This window comes from Gallus gallus, chromosome 1 (genome assembly GCF_016699485.2).
Source record: "Gallus gallus isolate bGalGal1 chromosome 1, bGalGal1.mat.broiler.GRCg7b, whole genome shotgun sequence".
In the NCBI taxonomy this organism is placed as follows: domain Eukaryota; kingdom Metazoa; phylum Chordata; class Aves; order Galliformes; family Phasianidae; genus Gallus; species Gallus gallus.
The window spans coordinates 194,252,645-194,266,597 of NC_052532.1; the positions used below are offsets into that span (position 1 = coordinate 194,252,645).

At 55.2% G+C, this 13,953-nt stretch overlaps 1 protein-coding gene across 1 annotated transcript in view; it reads left to right on the top strand.

Moving 5' to 3' along the window:
* LOC107050420 (arf-GAP with Rho-GAP domain, ANK repeat and PH domain-containing protein 1-like) overlaps positions 1 to 13,953 on the top strand; it is a 102,310-nt gene that overhangs the window by 51,684 nt on the left and 36,673 nt on the right. Inside the window, exons 11-12 of the mRNA XM_046904194.1 lie at positions 1,511 to 1,693; positions 13,589 to 13,763. Of these exons, the coding sequence (XP_046760150.1) occupies positions 1,511 to 1,693; positions 13,589 to 13,763 (358 nt within the window). The remainder of the gene's footprint in view (positions 1 to 1,510; positions 1,694 to 13,588; positions 13,764 to 13,953) is intronic.

Consider the following 13,953-nt stretch of genomic DNA (forward strand, 5'->3'; position numbering starts at 1 on the left):
CCCCCATTACCCCCCACCCCCCCATTACCCCCCATACTTCCCCATTCCCCCCCATTACCCCCCATCCCATTACCCCCCATTACCCCCCATCCCATTGCCCCCCCATCCCCATTACCCCCCATCCCCCCCCATCTCCCCCATTCCCCCCCATTACCCCCCACTGTCCCCATTCCCCTCCATTCCCCCCCATACCCCCCATCCCCCCCCTCCCCATTACCCCCCATTACCCCCCCATTACCCCCCATTACCCCCCATCCCATTACCCCCCATCCCCCCCCATTACCCCCTATAACCCCGCTGACCCCCTGACCCCGCTGACCCCGTGACCCCGCTGACCCCGTGACCCCGCTGACCCCGTGACCCCGCCCCCCCCAGCTGCTGCTCCGGCTGCACAACGGCGCTTCCAACGCGTTCTGGGCGGCGCACGGCCCCCCCACCCCATTACCCCCCATCCCATTACCCCCCATACTCCCCCATTACCCCATTAGCCCCCATTACCCCATTACCCCCCCATCCCATTCCCCCCCATTCCCCCCCATTACCCCATTACCCCCCATACAATTACCCCCCATTACCCCCCACCCCATTACCCCCCCATTACCCCCCACCCCCCCATTCCCCCCCATTACCCCATTACCCCATCCCCCCCCATCCCATTACTCCCCATTACCCCCCCATTACTTCCCCCCCCATAACCCCTAACCCCCTCCCACTGACCCCCCCCATTACCCCCCATTACCCCATTCCCCCCCCTCCCCCCCATCCCATTACCCCCCATTACCCCCATTCCATTACCCCCCATACCCCCCCATTGCCCCCCATCCCCCCCATTCACCCCCATTACCCCCCATCCCATTACCCCCCATTCCCCCATTCCCCCCCATTCCCCCCCACTGTCCCCATTCCCCCCCATTCCCCCCCATTCAGCCCATACAATTACCCCCCATTCACCCCCATTCCCCCCCATTACCCCCCGTCCCATTACCCCTCTTCCCCCCCCATCCCCCCCCATCCCCCCCCATTCCCCCCCATTCCCCCCCATCCCATTACCCCCCATTCCCCCCATCCTATTACCCCCCATTCCCCCCCATTCCCCCCCACCCCATTACCCCCCATCCCCCCCATTACCCCCCATCCCATTACCCCCCATCCCATTGCCCCCCATTACCCCCCATTACCCCCCATTACCCCCCCCATTACCCCATTACCCCCATTACCCCCCATCCCATTACCCCCCATCCCATTACCCCCCATTCACCCCCATTACCCCCCATTACCCCATTACCCCCCATTACCCCATTACCCCCCATTACCCCCCATCCCATTACCCCCCATTCACCCCCATTACCCCCCCATTCTCCCCCATTCCCCCCATCCCATTACCCCCCATTCACCCCCATTACCCCCCATTACCCCCCCCTGACCCCCCCGACCCCATTACCCCCCCCCGACCCCGTGACCCCGCTGACCCCGTGACCCCGCTGACCCCGTGACCCCGCCCCCCCCCCAGCTGCTGCTCCGGCTGCACAACGGCGCATCCAACGCGTTCTGGGCGGCGCACGTCCCGCCCAGCGAACGCATCGCGGCGCGGAGCTCCGCGTCGGAGCGCCGCCGTTTCCTCACGGCCAAATACCGCCACGGCAAATTCCGCCGCTTCCATCCGCTCTACGGACAGCCGGAAGAGCTCAATAGGGTCGGTGGGCCCCGACACGTGATCCAGCGCGGACACCCCTCCCCCGTCACGTGACACCGGCCGCCCCCGTCACGTGATACCTCACCCCTCAATGTGCCCTCCGTAATGGGAGCCCCATAATGGGACTCCCTATAAGGGGACCTCCCATAATGGGGCCCCGTAATGTGACCCCCCATAATGGGACCCCCATAATGTGATCCCCTATAATGACCTCTGTAATGTGACCCCCCATAATGTGACCCCCCCAATGTGACCCCCATAATGTGACCCCATATGTGACCCCCAATGTCACCCCCCATAATGTGACCCCCAATGTGACCCCATAATGGGACCCCATAATGTGACCCCCCATAATGGGACCCCATATGTGATCCCCCATAATGGGACCCCCTATAATGGGACCCCCATAATGTGACCCCATAATGTGACCCCATATGTGACCCCCAATGTGACCCCCCATATGTGACCCCATAATGTGACCCCATAATGGGACCCCATAATGTGACCCCCAATGTGACCCCCCATAATGTGACCCCATATGTGACCCCCCATATGCGACCCCCATAATGTGACCCCATAATGTGACCCCATAATGTGACCCCATATGTGACCCCCCAACGTGACCCCATAATGGGACCCCATAATGTGACCCCATAATGTGACCCCCATGTGTGACCCCCAATGTGACCCCCCATAATGTGACCCCCAATGTGACCCCCATAATGTAACCCCCCCAATGTGACCCCATAATGTGACCCCATATGTGACCCCCCATATGTGACCCCGTAATGTGACCCCATAATGTGACCCCATAATGTGACCCACATAATGTGACCCCCCCATAATGTGACCCCATAATGTGACCCCCATAATGTGACCCCCATAATGTGACCCCATAATGTGACCCCACAATGGGACCCCATAATGTGACCCCATAATGTGACCCCCTATAATGGGACCCCATAATGTGACCCCCCCATATGTGACCCCCAATGTGACCCCATAATGGGACCCCCCACAATGTGACCCCCATAATGGGACCCCATAATGGGACCCCCATAATGTGACCCCCCCATAATGTGACCCCCCCATAATGTGACCCCTATAATGATCTCCATAATGTGACCCCATAATGTGACCCCATAATGTGACCCCCATAATGTGACCCCCCATAATGTGACCCCCAATGTGACCTCCCATATGTGACCCCCATATGTGACCCCCCATAATGGGACCCCCCCAATGTGACCCCCATAATGCGACCCCATATGTGACCCCCATAATGGGACCCCCTATAATGGGACCCCCCAATGTGACCCCATAATGTGACCCCCCCATAATGTGACCCCCCAATGTGACCCCATAATGTGACCCCATAATGTGACCCCCATATGTGACACCCCAATGTGACCCCATAATGTGACCCCCCCATAATGTGACCCACAATGTGACCCCATAATGTGACCCCATAATGGGACCCCCCAATGTGACCCCATAATGGGACCCCCTATAATGACCTCCATAATGTGACCCCATAATGGGACCCCCATATGTGACCCCATAATGGGGCCCCATAATGTGACCCCATATGTGACCCCCATAATGGGACCACCTATAATGGGACCCCCCAATGTGACCCCATAATGTGACCCCCATGTGTGACCCCCATGTGTGACCCCCCATATGTGACCCCGTAATGTGACCCCGTAATGTGACCCCATAATGTGACCCCCCCAATGTGACCCCCATATGTAACCCCCCATAATGGGACCCCCCATAATGGGACCCCCAATAATGTGACCCCCCAATGTGACCCCATAATGTGACCCCATAATGTGACCCCCCAATGTGACCCCATAATGTGACCCCCATAATGTGACCCCATAATGTGACCCCATAATGGGACCCCCATAATGTGACCCCCCAATGTGGCCCCATAATGTGACCCCATAATGGGACCCCCATAATGTGACCCCCCAATGTGACCCCATAATGTGACCCCATATGTGACCCCCCAATGTGACCCTCATAATGTGACCCCATATGTGACCCCCCATAATGTGAACCCCTATAATGTGACCCCCCAATGTGACCCCCCATATGTGACCCCATATGTGACCCCCCAATGTGACCTCCCATATGTGACCCCATAATGTGACCCCATAATGTGACCCCCATAATGTGACCCCCAATGTGACCCCATAATGTGACCCCCCCCATAATGTGACCCCCCAATGTGACCCCATAATGTGACCCCCATGTGTGACCCCCAATGTGACCCCCCATAATGTGACCCCCAATGTGACCCCATAATGGGACCCCATAATGTGACCCCATAATGTGACCCCCATGTGTGACCCCCAATGTGACCCCCCATAATGTGACCCCCAATGTGACCCCATAATGGGACCCCCAATAATGTGACCCCCATAATGTGACCCCATAATGTGACCCCATATGTGACCCCCCATAATGTGAACCCCCATAATGTGACCCCCATAATGGGACCCCCCATACTGTGACCCCCTATGTGACCCCCCATATGTGACCCTGTAATGTGACCCCATAATGGGACCCCCCATAATGGGACCCCCAATGTGACCCCATAATGTGACCCCCAATAATGTCACACCCCCATATGTGACCCCCAATGTGACCCCCCATAATGTGACCCCCCATAATGTGACCCCCAATGTGACCCCCCATAATGTGACCCCCCATAATGTGACCCCATAATGTGACCCCCAATGTGACCCCCCCATAATGTGACCCCCCATATGTGACCCTCCAATGTGACCCCATAATGTGACCCCCCATAATGTGAACCCCCATAATGTGACCCCCATAATGGGACCCCCCATATGTGAACCCCTATAATGGGACCCCCTATAATGGGACCCCCATAATGGAACCCCCCCATAATGTGACCCCCATAATGTGACCCCCAATGTGACCCCATAATGGGACCCCCCATATGTGACCCCCAATAATGTGACCCCCCATAATGTGACCCCCAATGTGACCCCATAATGTGACTCCCCCACATGTGCCCCCAATGTGACCCCATAATGTGACCCCATAATGTGACCCCCAATGTGACCCCCCCATAATGTGACACCCATAATGTGACCCCCCATAATGTGACCCCATAATGTGACCCCATAATGGGACCCCCCATATGTGACACCCCGATGTGACCCCATAATGTGACCCCCCATTTGTGACCCTCCAATGTGACCCCATAATGTGACCCCATAATGTGACCCCATAATGTGACCCCCATGTGTGACCCCCAATGTGACCCCCCATAATGTGACCCCCAATGTGACCCCATAATGGGATCCCCATAATGTGCCTCCATAATGTGACCCCCCATAATGTGAACCCCTATAATGTGACCCCCATAATGTGACCCCATATGTGACCCCCCAATGTGACCCCTATAATGTGACCCCCATAATGTGACCCCCATAATGTGCCCCCTTAATGGGACCCCCAATAATGACCTCCATAATGTGACCCCCAATGTGACCCCATATGTGACCCCCCAATGTGACCCCTATAATGTGACCCCCATAATGTGACCCCCATAATGTGCCCCCTTAATGGGACCCCCAATAATGACCTCCATAATGTGACCCCCAATGTGACCCCATATGTGACCCCCCATAATGTGACCCCCATAATGTGACCCCCATAATGTGCCCCCATAATGTGACCCCATAATGTGACCCCCCAATGTGACCCCATAATGTGACCCCATAATGTGACCCCATAATGGGACCCCCTATAATGATCCCCATAATGTGACCCCAATGTGACCCCCATAGGTGACCCCCCAATGTGACCCCCAATGTGACCCCCCAATGTGACCCCATAATGTGACCCCATAATGTGACCCCCCAATGTGACCCCCCATAATGGGACCCCCTATAATGACCTCCATAATGTGACCCCATAATATGTCCCCATATGTGACCCCATAATGTGACCCCATAATGTGACACCCCAATGACCCCCCCATAATGTGCCCCCCCACCCCATAAGCTCGCTTTGACCCCCCCTCCCCAACCCCATAAGGTCGGACTGAACCCCACCCCATAGCGACCCCACAGCAACCCTATAAACACCCCATAACCACCCCACAACCCCCCATAACCACCCCATAGCAACCCCATAGCGACCCCATAGCGACCCTATAACCACCCCATAACCACCACATAGTGACCCCATAGCAACCCTATAACCACTCCAAAACCACCCCATAATCACCCCTTAACCCCCCATCACCACCCCATAGCAATCCCATAGTGACCCCATAGCGACCCTATAACCACCCCATAGCAACCCCATAACCACCCCATAACCACCCCTTAACCCCCCAAACCCCCCATAACAACCCCAGAGCGACCCCATAGCAACCCCATAGCAACCCTATAACCACCCTATAACCACCCCATAACCACCCCATAGCAACCCTATAACCAGCCCATCACCACCCCACAACCACCCCATAGTGACCCCCTAGGAACCCTACAACAGCCTCATAACCACCCCATAACCCCCCATAACCACCCCATACCGCCCCACAACCACCCCATAGTGACCCCACAGCGACCCCATAACAACCCGAAAACCACCCCATAACCACCCCATAAGCCCCCCCCAACCCCATAAGGTCATCACGACCCCCCCCCAATGTGCCCCTTCCACCCCGTAAGGTTGGACTGACCCCCCACTACCCCACCCTATAACCCCATAACCCCCATAACCACCCCATAATCCCCCATAACTCCCCACAACAACCCCATAACCACCCCATAGCCACCCCATAACCCCTCATAACCCCCCATACCACCCCATAACCACCCTATAACCCCCCATAACAACCTCAGAGCGACCCCATAGCAACCCTATAACCACCCCATAACCACCCTATAACCACCCCATCACCACCCCATAGCGACCCTATAGTAATCTATAACCACCCCATAACCACCCCATAGCGACCCCATGGCAACCCTATAACCACCCCATAACCACCCCATACCCACATATCCCCACCCCATAACCCCCATAACCACCCCATAACCACCCCATAACCACCCCATAGCGACCCCATACCCACCCTATAACCCCCCATAACCACCCCATAGCGACCCTATAACCACCCCATAACCACCCCATAGCGACCCCAGAGCAACCCCATACTACCCCATAACAACCCCATAACCACCCCATAACCACACCATAGCCCCCCATAACCACCCCATAGCGACCCTATAACCACCCCATAACCACCCCATAGTGACCCCATTCCCACCCCATAACCCCCATAACCCCCCATAACCACCCCATAGCGACCCCATAGCAATCCTATAACCACCCCATAACCACCTCATAACGGCCCCACAGCAACCCTATAACCACCCCTTAGCCACCCCACAACCACCCCATAGCGACCCCATACCCACCCCATAACCCTCCATAACTCCCCATAACCACCCCATAGTGACCCCATAGCAACCCCATAACCACCCCATGCCCACCCCATAACCTCCCATAACAACCCCAGAGCAACCCCATAGCAACCCTATAACCACCCCATAGCGACCCCATACCCACCCTATAACCCCCCATAACCACCCCATAACCACCCCATAGCAACCCTATAACCACCCCATAACCACCCCACAACCACCCCATACCGACCCCATACCCACCCTATAACCCCCCATAACCCCCCATAACAATATCAGAGCGACCCCATAGCAACCCTATAACCACCCCATAACCACCCCATAGCGACCCTATAGTAATCTATAACCACCCCATAGCGACCCCATAGCAATCCTATAACCACCCCATAGCGACCCCATAGCAATCCTATAACCACCCCATAACCACCCCATAACGGCCCCACAGCAACCCTATAACCACCCCATAGCCACCCCACAACCACCCCATAGCGACCCCAAACCCACCCCATAACCCTCCATAACTCCCCATAACCACCCCATAGCGACCCCATAGCAACCCTATAACCACCCCATAACCACCCCATAACCTCCCATAACAACCCCAGAGCACCCCCATAGCAACCCTATAACCACCCCATAACCACCCCATAGCAATCCTATAACCACCCCACAGTGACCCCATAGCAACCCTGTAACCACCCCATAACCACCCCATAACAACCCCAGAGCAACCCCATACCGCCCCATAACCACCCCATAGCGACCCCATACCCACCCTATAACCCCCCATAACCACCCCATAACCACCTCATAGCAACCCTATAACCACCCCATAACCACCCCACAGCAACCCTATAACCACCCCATAACCACCCCATAGCGACCCTATAACCACCCCATACCCACCCCACAGCAACCCTATAACCACCCCATAACCACCCCATAGCAACCCTATAACCACCCCATAGCGACCCCATAGCAATCCTATAACCACCCCATACCCACCCCATAGCAACTCTATAACCACCCCATAGTGACCCCATAGCGACCCTATAACCACCCCATAACGACCCCAGAGCAACCCTATAACCACCCCATAACCACCCCATAGCAACCCTATAACCACCCCATCACCACCCCATAGCGACCCTATAACCACCCCATAGCGACCCCATAGCAACCCTATAACCACCCCATACCCACCCCATAGCAACCCTATAACCACCCCATAGCGACCCCATAGCAACCCTATAACCACCCCATAGCCACCCCACAACCACCCCATACCAACCCCATACCCACCCTATAACCCCCCATAACCACCCCATAACCACCCCATTGCAACCCTATAGCAACCCCATATCACCCCATAACCACCCACAGCAACCCTATAACCACCCCATAACCACCCCATAGCGACCCCATAACCACCCCATAGCGACCCCACAGCAACCCTATAACCACCCCATCACCACCCCATAGCGACCCTATAGTAATCAATAACCACCCCATAACCACCCCATAGCAACCCAATAACCACCCCATAGCGACCCCAGAGCAACCCCATACCACCCCATAACCACCCCATAGCGACCCCATAGCGGCCCTATAACCACCCCATAACCCCCCATCACCACCCTATAACCACCCCATAGCCACCCCACAACCACCCCATAGCGACCCCATACCCACCCTATAACCCCCCATAACCACCCCATAGCACCCCATAGCGACCCCATACCCACCCTATAACCCCCCATAACCACCCCATAACCACCCCACAGCAACCGTATAACCACCCCATAACCACCCCATAGCGACCCTATAACCACCCCATAGCGACCCCACAGCAACCCTATAACCACCCCATACCCACCCCATAGCAACCCTATAACCACCCCATAACCACCCCATAGCAACCCTATAACCACCCCATAGCGACCCCACAGCAACCCTATAACCACCCCATAACCACCCCATAGCAACCCTATAACCACCCCATAACCACCCCATAGCAACCCTATAACCACCCCATAGTGACCCCATAACAACCCTATAACCACCCCATAACCACCCCATAGCAACCCTATAACCACCCCATAACCACCCCATAGCGACCCCATAGCAATCCTATAACCACCCCATACCCACCCCATAGCGACCCTATAACCACCCCATAACCACCCCATAGCAACCCTATAACCACCCCATAACCACCCCATAGCGACCCCATAGCAACCCTATAACCACCCCATACCCACCCCATAGCAACCCTATAACCACCCCATAACCACCCCATAGCAACCCTATAACCACCCCATAGCGACCCCACAGCAACCCTATAACCACCCCATAACCACCCCATAGCAACCCTATAACCACCCCATAACCACCCCATAGCAACCCTATAACCACCCCATAGTGACCCCATAACAACCCTATAACCACCCCATAACCACCCCATAGCAACCCTATAACCACCCCATAACCACCCCATAGCGACCCCATAGCAATCCTATAACCACCCCATACCCACCCCATAGCGACCCTATAACCACCCCATAACCACCCCATAGCAACCCTATAACCACCCCATAACCACCCCATAGCAACCCTATAACCACCCCATAACCACCCCATAGCGACCCCATAGCAACCCTATAACCACCCCATAACCACCCCATAGCAACCCTATAACCACCCCATAGCGACCCCATAGCAACCCTATAACCACCCCATAACCACCCCATAGCGACCCCATAGCAATCCTATAACCACCCCATACCCACCCCATAGCGACCCTATAACCACCCCATAACGACCCCATAGCAACCCTATAACCACCCCATAACCACCCCATAGCGACCCCATAACCACCCCATAACCACCCCATAGCAACCCTATAACCACCCACTTAGGCACTTAAGGGCAGTTAATAGGGTCCCCCCCCATTAAAGGGTCAGTAATAGGATCCCCCCATTAAAGGGCACTTAATAGGGTCCCCCCATTAAAGGGTCTGTAATAGGGTCCCCCATTAAAGGGTCAGTAATGGGGTCCCCCCATTATGGGGTCATTAATAGGGTCTCCCCCCATTAAAGGGCACTTAATAGGGTCCCCCCCCATTAAAGGGTCAGTAATAGGACCTCCCCATTAATAGACACTTAATAGGGTCCGCCCCCCCAAGCCCCCATTAAAAGGTCAGTAATGGGGTCCCCCATTAAAGGGTCATTAATAGGGTCTCCCCCCATTAAAGGGCACTTAATAGGGTCCCCCACCCATTAATGGGTAGTTTATAGGGTCACCCCCCGAACCCCCCCATTAAAGGGTCAGTAATGGGGTCCCCCCATTAAAGGGCAGTTAATAGATTCCCCCCATTAAAGGATCAGTAATAGGGTCCCCCCATTAAAGGGTCATTAATAGGGTCTCCCCCCATTAAAGGGCACTTAATAGGGTTTCCCCCCCCAACCGCCCATTAAAGGGTTATTAATAGGGTCCCCCATTAACGGGTAGTTAATAGGGTCCCCCCCCCATTAAGGGGTCAGTAATGGGGTCCCCCCATTAAAGGGCACTTAATAGGGTCCCCCCCATTAAAGGGTCAGTAATAGGGTCCCCCCATTAAAGGGCACTTAATAGGGTCCCCCCATTAAAGGATCAGTAATAGGATCCCCCCATTAAAGGGTCATTAATAGGGTCTCCCCCCATTAAAGGGCACTTAATAGGGTTTCCCCCCCTAACCCCCCATTAAAGGGCCATTAATAGGGTTCCCCCATTATGGGGCCGTTAATAGGGTCCCCCCTTAAAGGGCCGTTAATAGGGTTCCCCCATTATAGGGCCGTTAATAGGGTCCCCCCTTAAAGGGTCAGTAATAGGGTCCCCCCATTAAAGGGCCCTTAATAGGATCCCCCCCCCTTAAAGGGCCGTTAATAGGGTCCCCCCCATTATAGGGCCGTTAATAGGGTCCCCCCCCCAAGCCCCCATTAAAGGGTCAGTAATGGGGTCTCCCCCATTAAAGGGCACTTAATAGGGTCTCCCCATTAAAGGGTCAGTAATAGGGTCCCCCATTAAAGGGCACTTAATAGGGTCTCCCCCCATTAAGGGGTCAGTAATAGGGTCCCCCATTAACGGGTAGTTAATAGGGTCCCCCCCCCCATTAAAGGGTCAGTAATGGGGTCCCCCCATTAAAGGGCACTTAATAAGGTTCCCCCCCCCATTAAAGGACACTTAATAGGGTCCCCCCATTAAAGGGCCGTTAATAGGGTCCCCCATTATGGGGCCGTTAATAGGGTCCCCCATTATAGGGCCGTTAATAGGGTCCCCCCATTAAAGGGCCGTTAATAGGGTCCCCCATTATGGGGCCGTTAATAGGGTCCCCCCATTAAAGGGTCAGTAATAGGGTCCCCCCATTAAAGGATCAGTAATAGGGTCCCCCCATTAAAGGGTCATTAATAGGGTCTCCCCCTATTAAAGGGCACTTAATAGGGTTTCCCCCCCCAACCCCCCATTAAAGGGTTATTAATAGGTTCCCCCATTAAAGGGTCAGTAATAGGGTCCCCCCATTAAAGGGTCAGTAATAGGGTCCCCCCCCCCATTAAAGGGTCAGAAATAGGGTCCCCCCATTAAAGGACACTTAATAGGGTCCCCCATTATAGGGCCGTTAATAGGGTCCCCCCATTAAAGGGTCAGTAATAGAATCCCCCCCACTAAAGGACACTTAATAGGGTCTCCCCCCATTAAAGGGCCGTTAATAGGGTCCCCCCCATTAAAGGGTCAGTAATAGGGTCCCTCATTAAAGGGTCTGTAATGGGGTCCCCCCATTATGGGGTCATTAATAGGGTCTCCCCCCATTAAAAGGCCATTAATAGGGTCCCCCATTAAAAGGCCGTTAATAGGGTCCCCCCATTATAGGGCCGTTAATAGGGTCCCCCATTAAAAGGCCGTTAATAGGGTCCCCCCCCATTAAAGGGTCAGTAATAGAATCCCCCCCACTAAAGGGCACTTAATAGGGTCTCCCCCCATTAAAGGGCACTTAATAGGGTCCCCCCATTACAGTCCCACATTTAGGATCCCCCCATTAAAGGACACTTAATAGGGTTCCCCCATTATAGGGCCGTTAATAGGGTCCCCCACTATAGGGCCGTTAATAGGGTCCCCCCATTATAGGGCCGTTAATAGGGTCCCCCACTATAGGGCCGTTAATAGGGTCCCCCCTTAAAGGGCCGTTTATAGGGTTCCCCCATTATAGGGCCGTTAATAGGGTCCCCCCCCCAAGCCCCCATTAAAGGGTCAGTAATGGGGTCTCCCCCCATTAAAGGGCACTTAATAGGGTCCCCCCATTACAGTCCCACATTTAGGATCCCCCCATTAAAGGACACTTAATAGGGTCCCCCATTAAAGGGCCGTTAATAGGGTCCCCCCATTAAAGGGTCAGTAATGGGTCTCCCCCATTAAAGGGCACTTAATAGGGTCCCCCCTTAAAGTGTCACATTTAGGATCCCCCCATTAAAGGGCACTTAATAGGGTCCCCCCCCAAGCCCCCATTTAAGGGCACTTAATAGGATCCCCCCATTAAAGTGTCACATTTAGGATCCCCCCATTAAAGGACACTTAATAGGGTCCCCCATTATAGGGCCGTTAATAGGGTCCCCCACTATAGGGCCGTTAATAGGGTCCCCCCCATTAAAAGGCCGTTAATAGGGTCCCCCATTATAGGGCCGTTAATAGGGTCCCCCATTAAAGGGCCGTTAATAGGGTCCCCCCATTATAGGACTGTTAATAGGGTCCCCCCATTAAAGGGCACTTAATAGGGCCCCCCACCCATTAATGGGTAGTTAATAGGGTCACCCCCCGAACCCCCCCATTAAAGGGTCAGTAATGGGGTCCCCCCATTAAAGGGCACTTAATAGGGTCCCCCCCATTAAAGGGTCAGTAATAGGGTCCCTCATTAAAGGATCAGTAATGGGGTCCCCCCATTATGGGGTCATTAATAGGGTCCCCCCATTATAGGGCCGTTAATAGTGTCCCCCCATTATAGGGCCGTTAGTAGGGTCCCCCTATTATAGGGCCGTTAATAGTGTCCCCCCATTATAGGGCCGTTAGTAGGGTCCCCCTATTATCGGGCCGTTAGTAGGGTGCCCCCATTATAGGGCCGTTAATAGGGTCCCCCACTATAGGGCCGTTAATAGGGTCCCCCCCCCTTCCCCTCCCCCCATCCCGTCCCGCCCCACTCAATGACTTCACCCCATTCCTCCACCCCCCCTCCCCCACCCCTCCCATCCCCACCGCCGCCCCACAGCGCCCCTAAAAACCCCAAACCCTCCCGACCCCATAACCCCTCCCGACCCCATATCCCCCCTCCCCGACCCCATAACTCCCCCCCCTTCGACCCCATAACCCCCCCCTCCTCCATCCCCTATAGGCTCTGTGTATGGCCGTCACCACCAGCGACGTGGCGGAGACTCAGTCCCTCCTCTTTTGTGGGGCCGACGTGAGCTGCCCTACAGGCGACCCCAAATGTCCGACCCCATTGGATTTGGCACAGAGGAGCGGCCAAAGGCTGCAGATGGAATTCCTACAACACAACCGAACGTCGGGTATGGGATCGGCGCCGCCCCCGACCCTAAAAGGCCGCCCCATATCCGCCTTCCGGGTTTCAGATGGTTGCTTTATGGCATCGGGTTCTTATGGGGTTTTGGTTGTTCGGCTGTGGGGTCGGGGGCACCTATGGGGGTTTGGGATCTGGATATGGGGTCGGGGGCCCTATGGGGTTTTGGGATCTGGATA